The sequence below is a fragment of the Oncorhynchus mykiss genome, chromosome 15, assembly GCF_057628025.1.
Source record: "Oncorhynchus mykiss isolate SJ-2025 chromosome 15, ASM5762802v1, whole genome shotgun sequence".
Lineage (NCBI taxonomy): Eukaryota > Metazoa > Chordata > Actinopteri > Salmoniformes > Salmonidae > Oncorhynchus > Oncorhynchus mykiss.
In genome coordinates, this window is record NC_143036.1 from 30,395,159 (window position 1) to 30,420,397 (window position 25,239).

Genomic DNA, 25,239 nt, shown 5'->3' on the forward strand with positions numbered 1-25,239 from the left:
AACTGGAACCCTATTCCCTACATAGTACACTACTTTGCGTCCCAACTGGAACCCTATTCCCTACATAGTACACTACTTTGCGTTCCAACTGGAACCCTATTCCCTACATAGTACACTACTTTGCGTTCCAACTGGAACCCTATTCCCTACATAGTACACTACTTTGCGTCCCAACTGGAACCCTATTCCCTATATAGTACACTACTTTGCGTCCCAACTGGAACCCTATTCCCTATATAGTACACTACTTCGCATCCCAACTGGAACCCTATTCCCTATATAGTACACTACTTTGCGTCCCAACTGGAACCCTATTCCCTACATAGTACACAACCTCTGCGTCCCAACTGGAACCCTATTCCCTACATAGTACACAACTTCGCGTCCCAACTGGAACCCTATTCCCTATATAGTACACTACTTTTGGCCAGGGCCCATAGGGCTCTAGTCAAAAGTAGTGAACTATATAGGGAATATGGTGCTGTTTGGGACGCACACCATAATGTGATCCATGCAGAAGGGTAATAATGGTCCTCCTGACCTGCACTGGGTGCACTATGAACCGGAGACGCTTGCCTTGATGTCTTCATGGGTCGTTCACTACGCACACAGAGAGGAAAAGAGACATTAATTATGTTGAATCACAATAGAAGACAATTCATGCAAAACCCTGGGAACTGTCCTGGAGTTAGGGTTGACATATATTAGTAAAAGCATTGTAGACGTACAGACAGCCATACAGTATGGATGGACAGACTGACATAGACGGCGGACAGGTTAACATGATGACTGTTAGGAGCAGTCTGTTCCCATAGTAAGCCATCCCATTTTCATTCCAATCATGGTGCCCACATTGAGATTGATGATTGGAAACTCAAGCAAACAGTAGCACAAAGATCTCCACAGAGTAGGTTGAAATGCAAAGATAACTGCAGCCAGTCAATATCAGACCCCCTCGTCCACACTATTTCCCTTCGACAATGTTCTGTTTACCTAGGCTGGTAAAAATCGAGAGCTAGTTTATCTGTTATTATCTTTGTCCACATTTGCTGGGGCAACCTGGGCTTATCTCTGAGAACTCAATGTCCCACGCTGCCTCCCTTCTTCATCTTCTTGCTTACCTGAGAGAATCGTTGGTGCCACTAGTGTTTGGGGACTTTAAAAGTGCATGCTGAACAAGACCAGTCAAGCTGGCAATCTGTTGCTCCATAGCCTTCATTCGCTTTCTGCAGGAAACATCAGAAAATCAAGCTTTTAACACCGGGGCTAACTAGGCGTTAAAGGTGGCATTTCTAATATTTAAGTTGGGAGTACTTCTTAAGTTGGGAGTTACTTCCTAAATACTACCGGAATTGTTTTCATGCCAGACGTGTTTGCTTAGCGATCAAATTAGCGATATAAACATAGAGTGGGTCAAGTACAGGATTTGGAGAATATTTTCTATCTTAGAACATTTATGAATATCTTAATGAATAATTTATTGATTTGTCAAGTAGATGGGGTTTCTGCTATGTAAACAACAGTTAAACATGCTGTTAAAGCAACAACTGTAAGTGTTCCAAGCTGTCAAACTACCGTGCTAAGGCAGTGAATTCTCGATTCAGGCTGAAATAAACCATTGATTCCAGCTAACATGGTCTAATAACATGTCTGCTTTGCCCTCCCGGAGTCTGCCTGGAATAGTCTAGAAAAACAAGTGGGCTAGCCTGAATTTTGAAAAACAAGACAAATGCTGTCTAGTAGATTTAGCCCAGAGGTTGGAGATGAGTCGGACCTTAGGGCGCAAGAGACTGTGCCACTCGTGGCCGGTGCCTGGACGAGAGATTACGCCGGCAATGCGGAGAAAGCCAAAGACGGGTGAAGAAGGACCTTTATGCTTGGTGATTGCTTGGTGACCAGTGAGGCTTAGACATAGAAAAGCACTGTGTTTTCCTGTCACCACTTATCCAATGGCACAGGAGGAAGGGGAAAGGGAGGCGCTTAAAGGGGCTCGATGAGGACGAGAGAAATGACTGTGATCCCGACTGTACTGCCCCCAGACAATGTACTGTAGAGAAACAGACAGTTAGCTATGTCTCCCCCGGGGCACTGAAATGTAATGTCTTCTTGTACCTATTTAGCTGTTCTAGAGCACCGTACCTACAGTACCAGTCACAAGTATGGACACACCTACTCATTCAAGAGTTTCTTTATTTTTGCTATTTTCTACATTGTAGAATAATAGTGCAGACATCAAAACTATGAAATAACACAAGGAATCATGTAGTAACCAAAAAAGTGTTTTATATTTTATATTCTTCAAAGTAGCCACACTTTGCCTCGATGACAGATTTGCACACTGTTGGCATTCTCTCAACCAGCTTCATGAGGAATGCTTTTCCAACAGTCTTGAAGGAGTTCCCACATGCTGAGCACTTGTTGGCTGCTTTTCCTTCACTCTGCGGTCCAACTCATCCCAAACCATCTCAATTGGGTTGAGGTCAGGTGATTGTGGAGGCCAGGTCATCTGATGGAACACTCATCACTCTCCTTGGTCATATAGACCTTACACAGCCTGGGGGTGTGTTTTGGGTCATTGTCCTGTTGAAAAACAAATGATAATCCCACTAAGCGCAAACCAGATGGGATGGCGTATCGCTGCAGAATGCTGTGGTAGCCATGCTGGTTAAGTGTGCCTTGAATTGTAAATAAATCACTGACAGTGTCACCAGCAAAGCACCTCCTCCTCCATGCTTGACGGTGTGAACCACACGTGGAGATCATCCGTTCACCTACTCTGCGTCTCACAAAGTCACAGCGGTTAGAACCAAAAACCTCAAATTTGAGCGGTTAGAACCAAAAATCTCAAATTTGAACTCATCAAAGGACAGATTTCCACCGGTATAATGTCCATTGCAGTTAACTCTAATTAACTTATCCTCTACATCAGAGGTAACTCTGGGTCTTCCTTGTCATGGTCCTCATGAGAGCCAGTCTCAACCGTGGCGCTTGATGGTTTTTGCAACTGCACTTGAATAAACTTTCAAAGTTCTTGACATTTTCCGGATTGACCTTCATGTCTAAAAATAATGATGGACTGTCGTTTCTCTTTGCTTATTTGAGCTGTTCTTGCCATAATATGGACTTGGTATTTTACCAAACAGGGCAACATTCTGTAAACCACCCGTGCCTTGTCAAAACCCAACTGATTGGCTCAAACGCATTAAGAAGGAAAGAAATGTGTCACGTGTGCTCCCTCTCAGGCCTCTAGGTCATCCGGATGCTCGTTATGACACACGCCTGTCACCATCGTTACACGCACCTGCGCGTCATCTGACTCAGCTGGACTCCAATCACCTCCTTGATTACCTGCCCTATACAGTGGGGCAAAAAAGTATTTAGTCAGCCACCAATTGTGCAAGTTCTCCCAAGTTCTCCCACTTAAAAAGATGAGAAAGGCCTGTAGATGAAAGTCCGTGTTGCCCAGCAACAACCCCAAAACATCACTGCTCTAGAGGAGATCTGGATGGAGGAATCGGCCAAAATACCAGCAACAGTGTGTGAAAACCTTGTGAAGACTTACAGAAAACGTTTGACCTCCGTCGCCAACAAAGGGTACATAACAAAGTATTGAGATAAACTTTTGTTATTGACCAAAAACTTATTTTCCACCATAATTTGCAAATATATTCATTAAAAATCCTACAATGTGATTTTGTGTAATTTTCTCATTTTGTCTGTCAAAGTTGAAGTGTACCTATGATGAAAATTACAGGCCTCTCTCATCTTTTTAAGTGGGAGAACTTGCACAATTGGTGGCTGACTAAATACTTTTTTGCCCCACTGTATGTTTCACTCCCTTTGGTTCTTTCCTGAGGCATTATTGTTTCTGTTCCAGTGTCATGTCTGTGCGTTGTTTGTGTTAATTGTTTTGTATTTAGTTGCATTTATTTATTAAAACAATAACTCCCGACTTAAAACAATAACTCCCGACTCTCAGTGCATCATTACAAAATTCCACAAACTTTTAACAAGGCCCACCTGTTAATTGAAATGCATTCCAGGTGACTACCCCGTGGTTGAGAGAATGCCAAGAGTGTGCAAAGCTGTCATCGGGGCAAAGGGAGGCTAATTTGAAGAATCTCAAATATAAAATATATGTTGATTTGTTTAACACTTTTTTGGTTACTTTATGATTCCATATGTGTTATTTCATAGTTTTGATGTCTGCACTATTACTCTACAATGGAGAACATTGTCAAAATAAAGAAAAACCCTTGAATGAGTAGGTGTGTCCAAACTTTTGACTGGTACTGTATATGGAATGCTCCTTGTGCATGTAAGTACAACTCATGCTTGAAGGCCACTCTGTAGTTATAAAGTAAATGACCTAAAATACCCTTTTTGTTTTATATGTAAAGTACCTTCACACTAAAACTCCTTTCCCCCTTTCTTTCCTATACGCCTGGGCCATTTAAAATGGGGAACGTAGGTGCTCTGCTCAAAAGTAGTGCACTATAAAGGGAACAGGGTGCCATTCGGTAGCCGTCATGGTGTTTGTACCGCACAGGTGGTCCTTGTGATCTGTTCCCCTTGGTTTGGCTGTTTCAGAAAGCCCAGGTCTTATCCAACCAACCTGGTTCAATATTTTCTTTGGTTTTCCTGAGAGGTGCACACACAGACCCCTTGGCCCCCTCACTCTCCTATCCCTCCGGTCTAATGCATTCCAATGAAACCACATATGATTGTATGGCTGGAATATGTCCCTCATGCCCTCTCCTGTGTTTGTGTGTTCTGTTCTTAGTGCAACCAGAACCAGCCTAGTTGAACTAGCCTCAGAAATGAATGTCGGAGGGCCGGTTTAGATCATCTACACGGGCTTGCAGACAGTGTGTTATTAAAACAACAATACCACAAGATAACATGATAATATACAGTCTGGATATGGGGAGTGAGGCACTATTCAATTACTGCAGTGGCTTGGATTGCTCTGTCAACTATGGGGCACTGAGTACACCAACTCTCTTTGACTGGAATAAGCTACTCATACAAATAGAGCTAGTCACACACACACCTAACTGGTGTAGCTGAAAGACACAATAAGACAAGACAATACATAACAATAACACACTGTTATAATAGCCCACTCTGCTAAATGTGATGACCTTGACAGGATGGGCCAGACACACAGTGTGTGTGTGTGTGTGTGTGTGTGTGTGTGTGTGGGTGAGGGTGAGAGAGACAGGCAGACCACAATGTCTCTGCCCTGCAGTGGTGATGATGAGACACTGAGCTGAGATGAACACAGAGCAGCCCGCGGTTACACTTAGAACAGTGCAGGAATGCAGTGTTAGGTCATCCATGCTCCCATGCAGTATCATACCCTTTCACTGACCCCCACCCCACACTACCCCACCTGTCCCGCCTCAGGTCCCCCGTGTTGGCTTACCGTGTCTGTGGGTCGTTGGCTGGAGGGATAGGGCCGTGACCCTGGAGGTCCAGCACAACTGGAGATGCCATGTTACTCCTGCTTTTGACCACTTCCTCCTTCCTGAAGGCCTGGCGAACAGGCGAGGAGCGCTCCAGGGGAATGCTGCCATGAGGAGGCGTGGCCCCATGGATGTCAATCATCCTCACTTCTGCCATCCTGTGGGGGGAGGGGGGCGGGGTCTTGGAGCCCAGCGTAGGCAGCTGGCTGTCTCCGTACTTCCTGGACTTCTGGCGGTAGAGTGAGGGTTGCTCCATGGCCTCGGTGGGGCTGGGCCCGCTGTAGGAGCCTGTGGAGCGGATGGAGGCGCGGTGGTAGCCAGCCAGGCTGCCGTGGTCCACCATGTCCCCAGGAGGAGGGTGCCCTCCATGGGCAGGGCCGTGGCCCATCCTCCCCTCGTGGAGAAGGTACGGGTCAGCGTAAAGCCCCTCTCCCCCTCTCACCAGGCTGTGACTCTTACCGCCCATGTCCTCATCAGGTTTGACGTCCCGCCTCTCCAGGATGGCGCTGGGGCAGGGTGACACGGAGCGCACGGGAGGTGTGGCGTTAGATATGCGCTCCCGGGGCATAGTGGCGCTGCAGGGCATGGACCCCGGGCGTGGGCCGAAGGGGATCCGGGAGGGTGAGGGAGGCACGGAGTGGGCCGTGGTTGGGGACAGGGAGCCCTGCATGGGGTGGTGTGGAGGGTGGCCCATAGGTGGGTGTCTGGGGGAGTGCTGCCCATCTCTGCTGGCATACATCATCTCTCTGTGCATCTGGAGGAAACCAAAATCATGTTATTACTACTTTACACATTAGTCTACCATGTTTACCAAACACAGTAGCGTGTCAATGGAGGGTGAAGTTGCGCCACTAATGTTTAAGGTTAGGAGTGGGGGAGGGGAAACTGATCCTAGAGCTGTACCTAGGGAAAACTTCACCTTGGCACATCAGTTGTCACAGCCCTCAGGTAGTCGGCCATGACACCTCCCGACACGCACAATGTCAGCATCCCAAATAAAACCCTATTTCCTATGTAGTGTACTACTTTTGACAAAGGCCCATAAGGCTCTGGTCAAAAGTAGTGCACTAAGTAGGGAATAGGGTGCCATTTGGGATGCAGTCAATTACTCTCTTAGGAAATAAGGCATGAGAAACCAGGGATTATCATGTGAATAACTCCCATCTGGGGCAGTGCTAAGGCTCAATGTGGAGCGTGTTATATTTACAATATCTGCAATTACCTCTGGCTCACTGTGTGGCCTTATCTCCACAAAAGAGTGGGACAGATATGCTCTGATGAAGGTCGACTGACCGAAATTAAAAACATTTGCATCTGACTGGAAGTGTGCAGAGACTTTTTCCTGTTTCTCCAGTTCTGCCTTTTGCCTCCAGCACCTTTACAAATCAGCTCTGGGTGTGCGGTAGATTCCGCCTATAATATAAAAATGGTTATCATCATATTTAAATAAAATATGAATGACATTTATTTATTAAAAACTTTCTTTTAATGAGTACATCTGTTTTATTTCATCCTTCCACCAAACGCTGTAGTCAAGGCCAGTTGTTAGTTCTGAGATTCTGAAGTTGCTAGGGAAATGAGCTGGTCGTCCATTACAAAAGTTCTAAAAGGGTTGCCATGCAGGCAAGCTACTTCTCCTTTGCTAGCTAGCTAACTAAAGCCAATACAAAATCACAAGCAACATGTGATAACATGAAACTACACATGTGATTTTCCACATGTGAAATCATGTGTTTTTTCTGTAAGCACGGCATGTTGTAGAAAAACACTGCAACATTATCGCACAGGTCGGAAAGGCAGGCAGCTGTTGCAAACCAAACGCTAGCCTAGTAGCATTGGGAAATAATGTCTAGACACTATTGTCCAGGGGAGATTAAGTTTATAAATTGTCTGGCTGAGCTGTGGATAACTCAAAATGGGTTTGGTTTTGGCTCTATCATTTTTTAAACCTTAAATGCATTATAAAATAATCACGTTACAATAATTTTAAAGCTTTTTAATGGAAATTCCAAAACCAAAAATAGTGGACATTCAATTGCCAAAACATAAAAAATATTTAATGGTCTGTCAGGTCTACATTGGGTAAATATATATGGAAAAATAGGAAATTACAATGAGATAATACAATATTTCAGTTGAGTATATTATATTTATTTAATTACTTTATTATTTTTCATTAAAAGTAATCTCTGCTCCAGGCAGTAGCAGTCAGCCAGCCAGACCATCTAACTTTACGCATAAGGTACTGTCTTTAGTCATCCTATATAGCCTGCCTAAGTATGCTGCAGAGTTGTTCCTCAAAGTAAATAAGGCATACTTTCACAAACGGTCTCGTGTCCCTCTCGTCATTGTCTTACGTAGATTCCTCCCTCATGCGGTCTATGTGAATCTAACCTAACGTAGCAGGCGTATATGCACGTCTCCGCCCTAACAATGGAAGTCATTGTCCCAAAGGCGGGAAGGCAGACAGTAAATTTAGGTCCAAAATAAATCCATACAAACACATTGGGTTTATTTTGGACAGATTTTGGCGAGATTTAAACCTCTCACTATGCTTGTTCCCCTCTGATCTGTATCTGTCCGAGCCAGAAAACACAGGCGCAATGCATTATGGTCATTGTAGTTAATTACCACGGTTCTGACCTGAACTAGGTTGAATATTTGCTTAATGAAAACTACAACCCCCTTCAGTCCAGCGTCCCGCATAGTTGACTTGAATTCTCAAATCAACTATGCGCTGTTAGGCGCAACATTTTTTTTTACTAAATGGAAATCAAGTAATTTAACCGTTTCTCAATTAGTTGTTTAATAACCCCCCCCCAAAAAAACAAATGTTGATTAATCGCTCAGCACTAGTTGACAGGCATTACCCAGGGATTGTTGTGAATAAACTCCCTGCTCTCAACCAATCAGCATCCAGAATCCAAACAACCTGTTTTATAAATGGTTTTCAACCATATGTTTAGAGAAAATAATATCTCATCAGCACATTCTCAGGGTGAGAAAAACAGTTGATCTTAAGTTCTGTTAAGGCCACAGGGATACTTTCCCCCCTATCAATATTTTACTAACATTTCACAGACACCCCACATAGACTATACCCCCAGGCTTCTAAAATAAGATTTGACATGAAAACAAGATTTTGGGATAAGATAAGGTTTTGGGATTTTGGCAGCATATTCCCATTTCTTTTAAGCTAGGAGATTACTTTGAGTGTTTCTTTAAGGTTCATGCAAGCTTGTGAGCTCAATTGCCCCTGGTTGCTGATAACAGTGTGTCTTTAAAAACAGCCCACATGTGAAAACACTGAGAGAGAAGGATTTCAACTATGTGCGTACAGGCAGGAAAGAAGTAGCTGATAAATTAACAACAGGTTTCGTTGTCTGGCACAGCTTTTTTAAACAGGCAGCTTGGTCTGCAATGACCACCCATGAAGGACCCCAGAGTACCTGTGGATTTTGAAACTAACTTAATTCAGCTACAGCGAAGTTAAAGGAAAGGCATGACTGAAGTAGCTCTCTGATTTATGGAGTTAAAAGTGGGCAGAGAGTATGTGTAGCTTTACACAGAGGAATGTACGGGTCAGCGTTGTGAGAGAGAGTTAATTTCTTCAGGATGCACTACTACTGCTGTGGTTTAGTGTCTCTGGTGGCCGGCCACCTGCTTTGGAGGCAAATGAATAGTCTAACATCAATCCAATTATCTGATCTGAATCAACACAATGCTTCCACATACTTTACATACATACTTGATGTTTCCGTTACAGGAGCCTGGGGTTACTGTACAGAACTAATACATACACATGGCCAAAATGATGGCTGTTGGAGATGTTTTGTATACAGTGACTTTCTTTGACTTGACTACTATTGTGATCTCTCTCTGTGTGTTTTGTTGTTCATACTTGAATAATCCACTCATCTCCCTGCTCTCTTTGATTAAACACTAAACCCACCATTCAGAGGATCTCATCTGGCGACTGTTTGATGCCCTACGTATGACCACCAAGAGTTCTCTCTGAAGTCAGACAGTTTAAATGTGCCTTTGCCAAGCTGGTAGTCATTGTATAAGAGAGAGAGAGATATTGCCCATGAACTGTCATCATAACAATGAATAGCCCTATTTGCTCACCCAAGGACTCCAGTGGAGACCAATAGAGATACAACAAGTCTCACTAGTTCTCCATCAGAACTCTTTCATGTTCAGCCAATCCTGATTCCCGCGGGTGTGTGTCTGGCCCGGTGCCGGACTCTAATAGCCTGGTGTAGTACCCATATGAAACTAGACTTTCTGAGACTCTCCCAGACCTGCTGTCCTTCTAATGAGAACCTTGAGGAGGCAGTGAAAAGTGAAAAGAAATACGGTAGATTGAGGTCTTTAAAAAGTCCACATGAGCCAAACTCAAACCAAATGTTCCCAATTTCACTGCTTGTTCGTCGCCATCTTCGGATGAGTTTATTTATTTTATTTGTTAAAGGCAATGTTTTATATGTCTGCGGACAAACCTGGAACCGCTGCCTTGTAAGGTCATGATATTGAAGACGCAAAGTGGTCTTCCAAGAGGGTGAAAGGAATTGCTTACTTCAGGTACAATTGGCAAGCCACCACAGACTGCATAGAACAGCTGTGCTTGACCTCATACAACTACTTGGGGCCTTTTCTTTGTTAGGGCGAAGTATGTAGTTACTTTGTCCACCGTGGCAAAGAAAATAATAATCCTATTAAACCATCAGAGACACCGTTTTGACATTGAGCATTTCCAAGAGAGGAGACGCGTGAAAACATTTGACTTTGACACCGAGGTGTCTGATCTCAGTAGCTTGCGCTTTCCACTAGTCTCCATTACACGTTGTTCCATAGCCTTCGAATAGAATATTCCCAGACAGATTTTTCTTGAACAATATACAAATAAAGACGGTGTGTTTTCACTTATCAGCCAATGAGCGAGTTTGTCTTTGTTAGCTGCGGATCCAGCCCAGTCTTGAGTCTTTGTTCAGGCTTTTAGCTTTTGTCTCCTTTCACCTCTCACACAACACATCAGACGTCACACCCTCCCTATTATGCTGCTCATTGCTGTTCACTTCTAGAAAGAACCATTCAGTAAACACTTAATCATTTCTGGAACATTAAACATGATTTATGTATCTTATACAGTATACTGGATCTTTCTTAATGCAAGCTCGTTGATAAACCTTGTGGAGAATGTTAGAATCTTAAGAATTCCCCTTCTAGATTTAGTTTTTGGTTTCTACAGATGTAACCTATGACTCATAACCTGAAGTGAACAATGGCTTGTTTGTTACACCTAGAAGCAGGAAGGAGGATTAATTGTTTGAGGCTAGCAATGTGAAGATTATTACCCTTCTCACCATGATGTTGTCATCTTCCTCAATCTCCAGCTATGAAGACATGAAAGTACTGAAATGGAAAGGTGTCCTATTTTGGGGGGACTTAGTTACCACCTATACAAGCAGCCCTTCTCATTGCCCAGCTCTGACCTATTATAGCGCACACCTAAGGACACTTTAATACCTACCCTGTATTCTGATAATGACACTAGATAGATTACCTTTCTGAGTCTGGTAAGAACATTACAAACAACAGAGGATTTTTTTTTGACTAGAATAAAATGGTAATGCCTATTTAATAGGCTACTTGACTGTCAGGAATATATGGCTTATGTACTGTGGAAGTGTTTTATTCCAGTCACCTCTTACAATTCCCTGATGTAAATGAAGCATCCTGTGTCTGGTCTGCATGGAAGCATACACTGTAACAGAAAACTGTAAATTATACAGTTATTTTTTGTATTATACTCCAGCATACTGTACATGATGGTGCATTGTGGGAAGATGTGGGTGGGGAAGAACTGATGTATTTCGACTGGTACTGTAATTCCACCCCACAGAATACATTACATATTTGTTTTAGCGCCAAAAACCTTTTAACCACTAGTGGTGCATGTTATTGTTGTTTCTGTCTCATTAACACATTTTGAGGTGTGCCTTGAAAGAGGCTATATTTGTTGCACCTGTGAGTGAGAACGCTGCACCAATTGAACTCCTCTGTGGTTATAGTATCCCATCAATTTGAAATGTATATAGGGAACAGACTGGAACGGCAGCAAGTCTTAACTGGTGGAGAATTTTGCCATGTCTGTTTGTGCCCTGTAGTCACTGCCAGTTTGGAAGCCTTTGTTAAGGCCTGTAGAAGTGCAAGCGATATGAAACACCAACTATTCATTAACATTCTGTAACGTTTGTAAACACTTTACCTAGCAGCCATCCTGCTTGCACCAATCCCTTTTAATCACAGTGAAATACAATCCCCACCTATCAATTCATTCATTAATTCACACCGATTACGGTAGCATACATTTTTTTATTTTTTTTTACAGTATAATACAGTACATTTTACAGTATTGTACTGTGTGTCATTACACTGTACTTGCTTCGATACCGCATTTATTTTTTACAGTGTACTGTAATACACAATCACTGAAATACACAATCTTTCTTGCCACTGAGCTGCCTGTAAAGCCACTGTAAAATTCACGGTAACCCCTTTACAGTGTACTAATTATCGTTGCACACATGTAGTCACCATTTGAGGGAGCATGGCTACCGCTAACTTAAATAACCCCACTAATCCAGTTAACCCCCAGCACATCTGGAAACAATCTCTGAGAGGAAAACAAAACAAATGGAGACCAATAGCAGAAATACGATCTCACTGATTTCTTAGAGAAGACGGGACAATGGATAGCCCTACTGAGACGTGCAGCAGGGTTCCACCACTCCAAACGCTGCGTTTAAACAGGTGCAGTCCTCATTTGGCTATTATTTGCTCTTTGGTTATTTGTATTTGCTCTTTTCCGAGAATGCCAGTGTTTGGCTTCGCAATTAAGAGAGCCGGCTAACACAAGGAGGCATCAGAAAGGCGTATTTGTCTCGAAACATGTTTTAGAAAAACATCTGCACTCTCAGCTTCACATCTGTCAAGAATAAAGCACACATTTGCGGGTGTTAAAATCTCGGCGTTGAGGTAAAAAGTGTTGTGAGTCATATCTGAGTGTTGATTTCGGGAGGGATTGAACTTGACGTCATTTTCGGTGAATAAATGAAGTGTTAACCAGGTGGTGTTGTTGTTACACGACTGTGTTGAGTTCATTTCCATTAACTCTGGGGCGCCAGGTAGCCTAGTGGTTAGAGTGTAGGACTAGTGACTGAAAGGTTGCTAGATCGAATCCCCGAGCTAAAAAAAGTTGCATGCAGGTTGCTTTTTTTTAGAATAGTTTGTCTAAATAGACATTGATTGATTAATTGAACTTATACGACACGAAGATAAAGGACCTACATTTTTCTAAACTAATCCAATCTGTAAGCGGTTGGACTTATTTCACCCGTTTATTGAGATGGTTATCCCAGTTTAGATGGTTTAGGTAGTCTCTTTAATCGATCTCCTCTATGTGGTCCCTGGAAGAGGGAACAAGACGGTGGACCGAAGCACGTTTGTTTGAAATGGAAAAACGTTGCGGCATCTATTGGGTATAGAAGAACATCCAGACCAAGCACCTGCTTTACAAGTGGGATGCACTGTCGAGCACTACATCCCCCAGGGTTCGGCTGATTGTACGGAGATTGTGACAGCCGGTTAAATAGCGTCCCTTGAGAGGTCTACAACAAAATGTATGTCTGGAGAAGTGCAGTATTATCATAAGAAGACGTAAGTACACTTAAGTATACTTGCAATACAGAGGAATGGAGAGAGAAAGAGAGGCAGAGGAGGTATAAGAGAGAGAGAGAGGGAGGAAGAGGGTGAGCTTGAGTCGGTTAAAATGGCAGAAAAAAGGGAGATGGCATGTTAAAGAAGAATGGTAGAAAGTGTAAGCAGAGTGAGCTGTGCGCCGGATCGAAGACAGAAGGAGAAATGGAAGTGAATGAGGGTGAAGTATCTGAGGTGGTAGGCATGGTGAAGTTCTCAGAGCCCAAGGCTTGCACTGAGGGTCAGGATAAAGATGAGTCTGTGACAGTAGGAGTGAAGTTTTTGGAAAAAGTGGACCCTTGCCTTTTGGCTGATCCATTTGTGGATTCATGGTGGGTGAAAACAGAGTTGGGTGCTGTGGAACCAGTGAAGGTAACCAGAAGTGGTCTTGTGATAATTGTTTGTTTCTAGTCAGAGGGAGCAGGCACTCCTTGTTAAACGAATGGGGGCAAGAGATGTGAATTGTTTTTCCCTCGAGAAAATGGTGCCATTGAAAGGAGTGATTACTGGGGTAGCGGTAAATGTGAAAGTTGACCAACTGAAGCAAGCGGAAAATTCCCGGTGTTTGTGATGCTCGTCGTTTGGGCGGCATGAGTGGTGAAAGAGAAAGTGATGTTAGGATATAAGTTTTTGTGCCGAATGCATTATGTTGTTTCAGGTGTCAAGCTTATTGGCATGTGTCAGCAGTGTGTAGGAGGGAGGTTCCTAGGTGTGCATGAGACAAAGGAATGTGTAGCATTGGGGAAAGTAGTGGTATGTGTCAATTGTAGGGGTGCCCATGGGTCTGGGGATCAGAAAAGTCCAGTGCGAGAGAGGCAGGTTGAGGATTCCAGGGTTAGAGTAGTGCAGAAGTTGTCATATGCTGAGGCAGTGAAGAAAGTAGAGGAAGATGGTTCAAACGGGAGGGATCCTGAGAGGAGTGGTGTGAGTGATAAACCAACAAGTGGTGTTTCAGTGAGATTGGATTATAGGCATTTATAGCAATGTTTATCAACTGTACTGCAGGGATGGAAGGTCAGTCGCAGACATTGTGGTAGCAGCTGCAGAGAGGTTTTTGTGTGTGCGAGACTTGACATCAGAAGAGTTACAGGGTGTGTTAAGTGGTGTTGTCCCATCCTTTCAGGCTGATGACCCGAAGTAGGACTAAATAGATTTAACTAGTAGGGTGGTGTTTTTTGTGTGTATTTTTTTAGTGTAGGGTTAGATGGCAGGGCATTTGTTGATTAATTTAAAATATATATATTTTAAGCAAAGTATAAGGGACTTATACTTCAGTCTAGTAGGTGGCGGTAATGCAACATTTATTGGATGCCAACAGCCTCATCGAATAAAAATATTCCCTACCTTGGCAGTAATTCTAACTGCAGATTGTGGGTGATTTAAAAAGTTTCAATCGTTGGCTATCCTAGCTCCAATAGAAATGATATAACACTTTGTAAGCCAGCATTTTTTGACTTGCCGATGTGGCCTGCAAACCAGGAGTTTCAGACCAGTGTGTCAGGGTAAAACTAGACTTTCGAAGTATGACATTGTAAAAAACAAGTTATCTATTGTCAACAGCGTTACTTTTATGATAAAATATGCACTTATACACTCACTGACAGCCATCGAAACACAGGCATGGTACCTCTAAAATTTACTTGAATGGCACCCTGGGAAATACATATGCAAATACAGTAAGGCTTTACACCCTACAGTGTTAAAACATCACCCAAAAATGTGTTACGGTAACACGAAAGGTGTTAATTCCCTAAGCCTGAGAAAGTGTAAGAGCATCAGCTTTAATAAAGTGTTCATTTAAGTCTGAATATGTAACACCCATTGTGTTAGGGACCCAACACTCTCGGGGTGTTAGTGTATCAATACTTTGAAAAGTGTTAGTTTAACACTATTTCGGTAAATCACATATAATTACTTAGAAACTGTTCAATTTAACACTGTGGGTGTAAAAATTATGATCGCAAATTTTCTTTGTGTGTGTGTGTGTGTGTGTGTGTGTGGACACTTCAGCATTAAAGTGTGTATATGACTTTCCCCGGTCCTTATTTAAAGGCAAACCTGCCATAAGCTATTATGGCTCATTTGCATATCATAGCAAAAAAAATATGAATGGACTAATTTGTTTCATTTGTCAAATTCAAACAGAGAAACTATTTGGAGACCAGCGACTTCAAATCCACTTTAGTTTTCAGAATACTTACTATACACAATTATAGCTGTATAACGTCATGGGCAGGTCCTTCAATGAGGCAATCTGTGATTGGTACAGTTGAAGTCGGAAGTTTACATACACTTAGGTTGGAGTCATTAAAACTAGATTTTCAACCACTCCACAAATTTCTTGTTTAACAAACTATAGTTTTGGCAAGTTGGTTAGGACATCTACTTTGTACATGACACAAGTACTTTTCCCAACAATTGTTTACAGACAGATTATTACACTTATAATTCACTGTATCACAATTCCAGTGGGTCATAAGTTTACATACACTAAGTTGACTGTGCCTTTAAAAAGCTTTAGAAAATGATATCATGGTTTTAGAAGCTTCTGATAGGTTAATTGACATAATTTGAGTCAATTGGAGGTGTACCTGTGGATGTATTTCAAGGCCTACCTTCAAACTCAGTGCCTCTTTGCTTGACATCATGGGAAAATCAAAAGAAATCAGCCAAGACCTCAGGAAAAACAATTGTAGACCTCCACAAGTCTGGTTCATCCTTGGGAGTAATTTCCAAATGCCTGAAGGTACCAAACAATAGTACGCAAGTATAAATACCATGGGACCACGCAGCCACCATACCGCTCAGGAAGGAGCGGTATTCATCCTAGAGATGAATGTACTTTGGTGCGAAAAGTGCAAATCAATCCCAGAACAACAGCAAACGACCTTGTGAAGATGCTGGGGGAAACGGGTACAAAAGTATCTATATCCACAGTAAAACGAGTCCTATATCAACATAACCTGAAAGGCCGCTCAGCAAGGAAGAAGCCACTGCTCCAAAACCACCATAAAAAAGCCAGACTATGGTTTGCAAATGCACATGGAGACAAAGATCGTACTTTTTGGAGAAATATCCTCTGGTCTGATGAAACAAAAATAGAACTGTTTGGCCATTATGACTATCGTTATGTTTGGAGGAAAAAGGTGGAGGCTAGCAAGCCGAAGAACACTATCCCAACCGTGAAGCACGGGGGTGGCAGCATCATGTCGTGGGGGTGCTTTGCTGCAGGGGGGACTGGTGCACTTCACAAAATAGATGGCATCATAAGAGGGGAAATTATGTGGATATATTGAAGCGACAACTCAAGACATCAGTCAGGAAGTTAAAGCTTGGTTGCAAATGGGTCTTCTAAATGGACAATTATCCCAAGCATACTTCCAAAGTTGTGGCAAAATGGCTTAAGGACAACAAAGCCAAGGTATTGGAGTGGCCATCACAAAGCCCTGACCTCAATTCTATAGAACATTTGTGGGCAGAACTGAAAAAGCATGTGTTAGCAAGGAGGCCTACAAACCTGACTCAGTTACACCAGCTCTGTCAGGAGGAATGGGTCAAAATTCACCCAACTTATTGTGGGAAGCTTGTGGAAGGCTACCTGAAACATTTGACCCAAGTTAAACTATTTAAAGGCAATGCTACCAAATACTAAGTGAGTGTATGTAAACTTCTGACCCACTGGGAATGTGATGAAAGAAATAAAAGCTGAAATAAATCATTCTCTACAATTATTATTCTGACTTGACATTCTTAAAATAAAGTGGTGATCCTAACTGGCATAAGAAAGGGAATTGAGGATGTCGGGAAATTGTGGAAAAACTGAGTTTAAATGTAGTTGGCTAAGGTGTAGGTAAACTTCCGACTTCAACTGTACATCAATGTTTTGACTTTTAAATAAAGCCATAAATTTTTGTAAAATATTGGTTGCTGTTTGAATCCCAGATTGCCCAGTGTCATATTGACTCGATGAGAGTAGTCCATAACCTAACTCATATGGTCTGTATTTCTGCTGCAATAGTTTACGTGTCAGGGGCCTAGGGTCAGTCTGTTATATCTGGAGTATTTCTCCTGTCTTATCCGGTGTCCTGTGTAAATTTAAGTATGCTCCCTCTAATTCTCTCTCGCTCCCTCTCCCTCCCCTCCCGGAGGACCTGAACCCTGGGATCATGCCTCAGGGCTACCTGGCCTGATGACTCCTTGCTGTCCCCAGTCCACCTGGTCGTGCTGCTGCTCCAGTTTCAACTGTTCTGCCTGCGGCTATGGAACCCTGAACTGTTCACCGGACGTGCTACCTTATCCCGGTCCTACTGTTTTCGACTCTCTCTCTCTACCGCACCTGCTGTCCCTAACTCTGAATGCTCGGTTATGAAGAGCCAACTGACATCTACTCCTGTGGTGCTGACCTGTTGTACCCTCTACAACCACTTTGATTATTATTATTTGAACCTGCTGGGGGGTGGTGCACTCGTGTGTGTTGGGGACCTATGAGTGTGTGTGTGTGTGTGCGAAAAACAATGCCCATAGATCTCAATTGCATAAAAACAATTGTCCGTCATTATATATCATAGCAAAACATTTTCCTGGATCTAATTGGATTAATTTGTCAAATTAAGCAGAGAAAGTATTTGCAGACCAGCCACTACAAATCCACATTAGTTTTCACAATATGATACACAATTACAGCTGTATCACTTCACGAGTAGGTCCTTAAATGAGGCAATCTGTGATTGGTACATCCGTTTTTTTTTAACTTTTAAATAAAGCCATTGATTCTTGAAGAATAGAACCGCTTTGTTGCTTTTTTAATCCCAGATTGCCTTTGTCAATATTGGCTGGCTCTGATGAGATCAAAGTCCATAGCTTAACTCATATGGTCTGTGTTTAAAAAAAAGGTAATCTGTGATTTAAAAAAAACAACGAAGCAGTTACCCTGGCCTTTAAAGAGACACGCAACTTCATCTAAATCATACACCAGTGCCTGACCAGAACAAATAAACTCAAACTTGGTGTGTGTGTGTGTGTGTGTGTGTGTGTGTGTGTGTGTGTGCGTGCGTGTAAAAAAAAAACTATGCCGTAGGTCTCCTGGAGTCGTCTGGTAGTCTAATGAAAAAGAGTGTGTGTAAATTGCTTCTGAGTGTTAAGCTGATAAGACAGCTCATTTGATCTGGGTTGATCTGGTATCCGTGTAGTGTGTGTGTGTGTGTGTGTGTTCACGTTTCATACCACAGCTCATAAAATATGTCTACTCCGTGTTAAACAACTTGAGTTGTATGCCACGCATGCAGTAGTTGCTTTAGTAATAGTGGCTTCTCCTTTGTTTCCTATGTGTTCCAGTCATTTCAATAAAATACTACGCAGTGTATTCATAGGTTATAGAGGCAGACCGAAGCACAGTTTCATAAATGAGAGAATCAATTAAAAGTAGACTCAAATATAACTTTCTTTATCGCTGATGTCCAGTACTATAGTCAAACACGGTGGAATCTGAACCCACACTCCACTTCCCATAAAGCAAAGCTACCGTCTCTCTAGAAAGACACAATGCATGACGCTGGGGCTCATTGAAAAAAAGTAATTGTGACAACTGCAATAATACTCAGTATTATTGTGTGCGTGCGTGTGTGTACATGTGCACACTGTGCTGCATGGCAATCCACATCAAATCAAGCTGTACTTATACAGCACATTTCAGACGTGGAATGAAACAATGTGCTTCACAGGGGGGGGGGGGGGGGGGGGGGGGGAGTATAAAAAACAATGAAAATAAAAAACTGAAGTATTTACTACATAACAAACATAAGAGGATAAAAAGAACCCTAAGGAAAAGCAAAGCTAAACAGGTGTGTGTTTTAAGGTCTCTTTTAAAAATGTCCACAGTTCTGGCCCCCAGCAGGTTCTCTGGCAGGCTATTCCAGAGGCTGGGGGCATAGTAACTAAAGGCTGCCTCTCCATGCCTCTTGGTCCTAGGCTTTGGGATAGTTTAAAGGCCAGTGCCAGAAGACCTGAGGGACCTAATGGGTACATGAATTAAAAGCATGTCTGACATGTATGGGGATGCAGAATCATGGATTGATCTTAATGTATTCTAAAACTCACAGGCAGCCAGTGCAGAGACATTAAAACCGGTATAATATATGCTCTCCGCCTGGTCTTGGTCAGTACCCGTGCTGCAGCATTCTGTTTGTTTTGCAGTTGACCAATGCCTTTCTTGGGTAGACCAGACAGGAGAGCATTACAGTAGTCAAGCCTACTTGTAATAAAAGCATGGATGAGTCTCACCTTGGAAATGTTCCTCAGGTGGTAAAAAGCTATATAGCTCACATGGAGACTTCTCTCAGCTAGATAGATAAAGCATCGGAGAGGATTAGGGAGGACAGGGGTCAGCTGGTCAGAAAGGATTTGGGGAGGAACACACAAGGAATGAGGTCTTTGCGCTTTAGTTCCGCTACATCAGCAGGAAACCAACAGGAGGAGGCAGCAGCCTTGTGGGAGATTAGCAGGAGATTTGGAGAAGAAAAGAACAGCCCTGTGAATGGAGTTCAATTCCTTTCGGCGAGCTGCACTAAGGCACACACAAGGCTCCCTCGATCCCACCCGAAATTAGGCACGGAGAACAGAAGACCCCCATCAACAGATTAAGGAAGACGGGGGACGGGGACGGACGGGGGGGTGGCATTCCGCTACCCAGACGCTGAGAGGGTGGGATGAGAAGGAGGACAGGAGGGAATTTAGGGAGGGGAGGATAGAGGGAGGATGAGGGGAAGGAGGGTGAATGAAGGAGGTTAGGAGAAGAAGAGCAGATTATTAAGAGAGAGGAGAGAAGAGGGTAGGATAGGGGGGAGAGGTAGGGGTAGGGCCCCCATAGCCAGTGTTATTTGTACATTAGACTAACTAGACTGGCATATTCCCTACTGGAGCTGTTTCTGTGGGAACGGCTGGCATGCTGCAAATAATAATACCTGTCATAAATAATGTACCTTTTTTTACACAAGCACCACAGTAGGTGTGGACTTAGTAATTACACTCTCTATCTTTCTTTGCCCAGACAGGAATGTGATAAGGAAGACTGAACCATACCACCCTGTCATCTGTTGACAGGTTTACCCTACAGTAAGTTTGGGTCTAGGATAGAGCTGGTTCTACCTGCTGTAAACCCTCCAGATGCCCCGCTAGCCCGAGGTTAGACCAGGGGCTCGCCTGGTTCAGTATCCCAGTTTCGATGCTCCTCAGGTGGGTCAGTACTCACCCTGGTGTCAACGTTGGTGGGTCTGGGGCCGTGACTGAAGGCCTGTGCTGGGTCCTTGTGGTACACCTTCAGGCAGGAGTGATCCGTGATATTCCTGTGGGGGGGGGGAACGTCCAGAGGGAAAATGAGGAGGCCAGAATATATCACTATTGGATAGTGGTCTCCTATACCCAGACGTTGGTGTGCGCTCTGACATGGCTATGTCGTACACAGTCCACAGTCTGCTGTACTGAGCCATCCTGGTGTTGCGTTAAAAAAAGTGTCCAGTGGTGTTACAGTGAAAAGGATCCCTCAAATAAAACAATAAAGCTGCGTCTCGTCTGCTGGTCTTTGTTTTCCCGTGTCAATTATTGCTCCTGTGCCGTCTACTACTGAGGCAGCCGGCGAGGAATGAACACGTGATAACTTTTACAGCCCTGATTTAAAAAAAAAAAAGGTTAGAGCTAGTCACAAAGTACACGACACACCGCCGCAAGAACACTACAGATAGAGATGGAGCCAGAATACTTGTTTTTTTTTATTCACTTTGAGCCTTTAAAATCACAGGGGGGGGGGTGAGGACGGCTCATAATAATGGCTGGAACGGAGCTAATGGAATGGCATCAAAAACATGGGAAACCATATTTATTTGTATTTGATACCATGCTACTGATTGCGCTCCAGACATTACCATGAGCTCATCCTCCGCAATTAAGGTGCCACCAATCTCCTGTGTTCAAAATGGAGTATAATCGCCCAGTGTGCAGTAAGCTTGTATTCTACAGAAATATAAATATATATATATTTTTTAAATGTAAAAACAGGTCCTGTATGAACTGTCAATTCATTGCCCTGGGTATTGAACAGTAACTTATATCTAGTGTTGAATTTTATGATGTACCGGGAAGTGGGTAAACTGGGTGAAGGTGATTGGTGACGTGACTGTGTGTGGGCATGACATCGAGGGCAAGAAACCCTTGTCATTGTTGTCTTATGAGTCATACCCCTCTGGAAAACTCAAAAGAACAAAGACGACTTATTGTGTTTTTAAAAGGCCAGGCTAATGACAAAGCTACATGTGCCTGTACACGTGCCTGTACACACTTTCTGCACAGAGAGGAGAAGACACCACCGCTTAACACATGGGACACCACCACTTAACACACCCTGCAACTCTTCTGACGTTAAGTCTCGCACATAGAATGTGGCCAAGTTGGCTATAGCTCACTCACTCACTTTAAATCTGAGGCTCTGGAAGAAACAGGACTGTTTATAGGTTATTTTCCGATCCTTTTGTTCTGCCAACTGAGCAGCGATGAAACGTGTCAAAACAAATGAATTCGGCCCCAGCTGAACTTTCCACTTTCTTCTACCATCACATGGGTGTGAATGAGAGGAAAAAGAGGCTCGGAGACTGGTTGCGACCCAGATGGCAACCTATTTTCTATGTAGTACACTACTTTTGACCAGGGCCCATAGGCAAACCGATAAGGCTCTGGTCAAAAGTAGTGCACTATATAGGGAATAGGGCACCAATTGGGACTCGCACACGGTGTTGTTTGGGTTTGTTTTGTTGGTGGTGGAACTAAAGGTTCTTCCACTATTGTAGGGCACCACATCCTGAGCCCTTTCATCCACACAGCTATTGAGTTGAATGGAAAGTGGGGAGGAAGAGGATCTGTCGCAGGCTGCTTGCAGCCCGGGTCACTTCCTGTGCTGGGATAGCTCATTAGACAGGAAGTACTTAAAGAAGGGAGAGAGGAAGGCTGCTGGGTAGCTCTGAGGATCTTACACGGGTGAGACTGAGACGACACATTGGGAAGCAACCCACAAATAACCTACTCTACAACCCAGTCTGGGAAAATAGAGACGAAACACCCACACACACATAGGTATTGGACAACAAAAAAAACACACACCCATTTACCTGACGTCGGTGAGCTCGTAGTACATGTTCCTCATGTCGTCTTTGACATAGACAGCCACACTGGGAGACTCCAGCATCTTCATGGTGAGCTGCTGGGGAAAGGCACTCACAAACAGAGCCCTGATGGTGTCTCCGCTGGTGATCTCATTGGGCATCCGGATCTGCTTAGTCTCGTCTCCGTACTGCAGGTACAGCACGCCTGGGGAGAAGACAGGGAAGGAAAGGGGGTTAATGGAGGGTTACTGAGGGGTTAATGATTGGTTGCTAATGACCTGGTGACTCCTAACCATGTAGCTACAGAGGTGTCACACCAGTGTTGTGTCAATGACTTTGTCCCAAATGGCACCCTATCCCCCTTAGGCCTATAATTATAGTGAATAGAGTGCCATTTGGGACGCACAGTGTATTTATGTACTATGGTGCTTGTCTTTCTGTACTGTGGCCCACAGTCCTGTCCTATTATGTGCAGTCCGACATATACCACAAACACTACCTTTACTGTATTTACAATGAGTACCTACAATATCATTGCTGTATTTACAATGAGTAACTACAATATCTTTACTGTATTTACAATGAGTAACTACAATATCTTTACTGTATTTACAATGAGTACCTACAATATCTTTACTGTATTTACAATGAGTACCTACAATATCTTTACTGTATTTACAATGAGTACCTACTATATCTTTACTGTATTTACAATGAGTAACTACAATATCTTTACTGTATTTACAATGAGTAAGTACAATATCTTTACTGTATTTACAATGAGTACCTATAATATCTTTACTGTATTTACAATGAGTAACTACAATATCTTTACTCTATTTACAATGAGTACTTACAATATCTTTACTGTATTTACAATGAGTAACTACAATAACTTTACTGTATTTACAATGAGTAACTATAATATCTTTACTGTATTTACAATGAGTAACTATAATATCTTAACTGTATTTACAATTAATAACTATAATATCTTTACTATATTTACAATGAATAACTACAATATCTTTACTATATTTACAATGAGTAACTACAATATCTTTACTGTATTTACAATGAGTAACTATAATATATTTACTGTATTTACAATGAGTAACTACAATATCTTTACTGTATTTACAATGAGTGATGACAATAGCTTTACTGTATTTATAATGAATAACTATAATATCTTTACTATATTTACAATGAGTAACTGTAATATCTTTATTGCATTTACAATGAGAGTTTAGATAATGGTGAGAAAGTTAAAGACCCATAAAACTATAAGCATGGGTGTGTATGTGTGCATGCCGGCGGATGTGCTTAAGCAGTTCGTAAGTCATGTGGGTTGTAGGAGGGTGAGGTTGATGTGGGATGGAGAAGGAAGAGGGATGTGGCTGGGTGTCGTGGGTGGGAAGGGCGGCCATTAGCAAAGCATCGAACAGACAAGACACTGAACTCCTGAACTCTGGGTGCGGCTTCTGTACTGCACTCCACCAAAGCATACGAAATACATTACACGCTCACAAACAACACACCCCGTGCCCACAGACAAGAACATACATTTTCAAAAGACTGACAGCTTGAAAGACGTTATATGTCCATACAGGACAGTGCAAATAAAGAAGCCCGTGAGCTTGACTTTTGTATATTGTTTTCTAGTCGAAGCCTCGTCATCTGACGTATTATAACAGATGCGCAGCTCATAAATCACTGAAATCAGAGCTTCCTGTATGCAACAGAGTGCATACAGTACACATTGTGTGCCATTTAGGATCAGTCACTGTGTAGTGTGCTGATAGAGAGGAGCTTTTCCTAACACGGAGTGTCTCCAGAAAAGGAGCGGAGCAGTAAAATCGGCTACACGTTTCCAGAAATGTAACACAAGATCCTACAGGCTCTTTTAAAAAGAGAGGGAGGGACAAATCCAGGACATAAAAAGTGCTGAGCCATTCTACGGCACATACATCTACGGCTCGACCAGGATGGACTTGTAACAACTTAACAAACGTCCGCTTGCCATCTAACTCGCTGCTCCTTTGTGTATTGTCACATGAAGGACCACGCAGACCCTCCTAATACGACGTGTGTTATTCAATGACTGGTTGTGCGTCCCACACACACACACACACAAAAAAGCCTCTTTTTTTTTAAAGGAGCGGAGCATTCCCAGTCCTTTTTGAGCTTGACTGACGAGATAGTAAAGTGTTAGAAAGAATAGGACGAGTCGAAGGGAAGTATTTGAACCCATGCCGACTCTGGCATACATGTGTGCCGAGGTCAGCGGCTGAAACCGCTGGACCACACAATAGTGTACTATTTTTTATTTTTTTTACCAGCACCCATAGTGACTATATAAGGAATAGGGTGTCATTTGGAACACACACTTGGCTTCATATTCTATTATACATGCAATGGAAAATTCCCTCAAAACCAAACTTTAATTATCTCCTGAGACTTTGGATGGCTAAATTCTAGCGCAGAGTTGGATTGCAGGACTGTATGTGGCCGCTGATTGTCTGGTTTCACTCTCTAAATCAGAACCAAATGGCGTGGCTGCACAGCAAATGGTCAGGGGAGAACATACTTTTGTCTACATCCCAAATAGCCCCCTGTTCCCGATACAGTGCACTACTTTTGACCAGAGACCTATGGGCCTTGGTCAAAAGTAGTGCGCTATAAAGGGAACAGGGTGACATTTGGGACGAAGTCTTGGTTTCCAGGGCTTGCTGCTAGGTTTTATGACAGTCAGATCCTATTCCAGACTCTGCTCTTATGCATCTCCAAATGGAACCCAATCACCTTCAATTACGTTCATTTCAAATGCAGCATAAATAGAGCTCTTTATTTCCCTCTCTTCC

General features: G+C 42.9%; 1 protein-coding gene and 1 long non-coding RNA gene across 51 annotated transcripts in view; one reads left to right on the top strand and one right to left on the bottom strand.

Moving 5' to 3' along the window:
* Positions 1 to 25,239, top strand: part of LOC149977435 (uncharacterized) — a 171,295-nt gene that overhangs the window by 110,448 nt on the left and 35,608 nt on the right. The gene's annotated exons all lie outside the window — the stretch shown is intronic.
* Positions 1 to 25,239, bottom strand: part of LOC110489970 (sickle tail protein homolog) — a 220,178-nt gene that overhangs the window by 18,406 nt on the left and 176,533 nt on the right. For 30 of the 50 annotated variants that reach the window (XM_090199857.1, XM_090199859.1, XM_090199855.1 and 27 more), the window contains 5 exons: positions 22,382 to 22,580; positions 20,476 to 20,569; positions 5,429 to 6,222; positions 1,122 to 1,226; positions 542 to 600 (listed from right to left, as the gene is read on the bottom strand). In XM_090199857.1, the coding sequence (XP_090055983.1) occupies positions 542 to 600; positions 1,122 to 1,226; positions 5,429 to 6,222; positions 20,476 to 20,569; positions 22,382 to 22,580 (1,251 nt within the window). The remainder of the gene's footprint in view (positions 1 to 541; positions 601 to 1,121; positions 1,227 to 5,428; positions 6,223 to 20,475; positions 20,570 to 22,381; positions 22,581 to 25,239) is intronic. The other 20 variants (XM_090199862.1, XM_090199880.1, XM_090199860.1 and 17 more) reach the window with 1 other exon arrangement.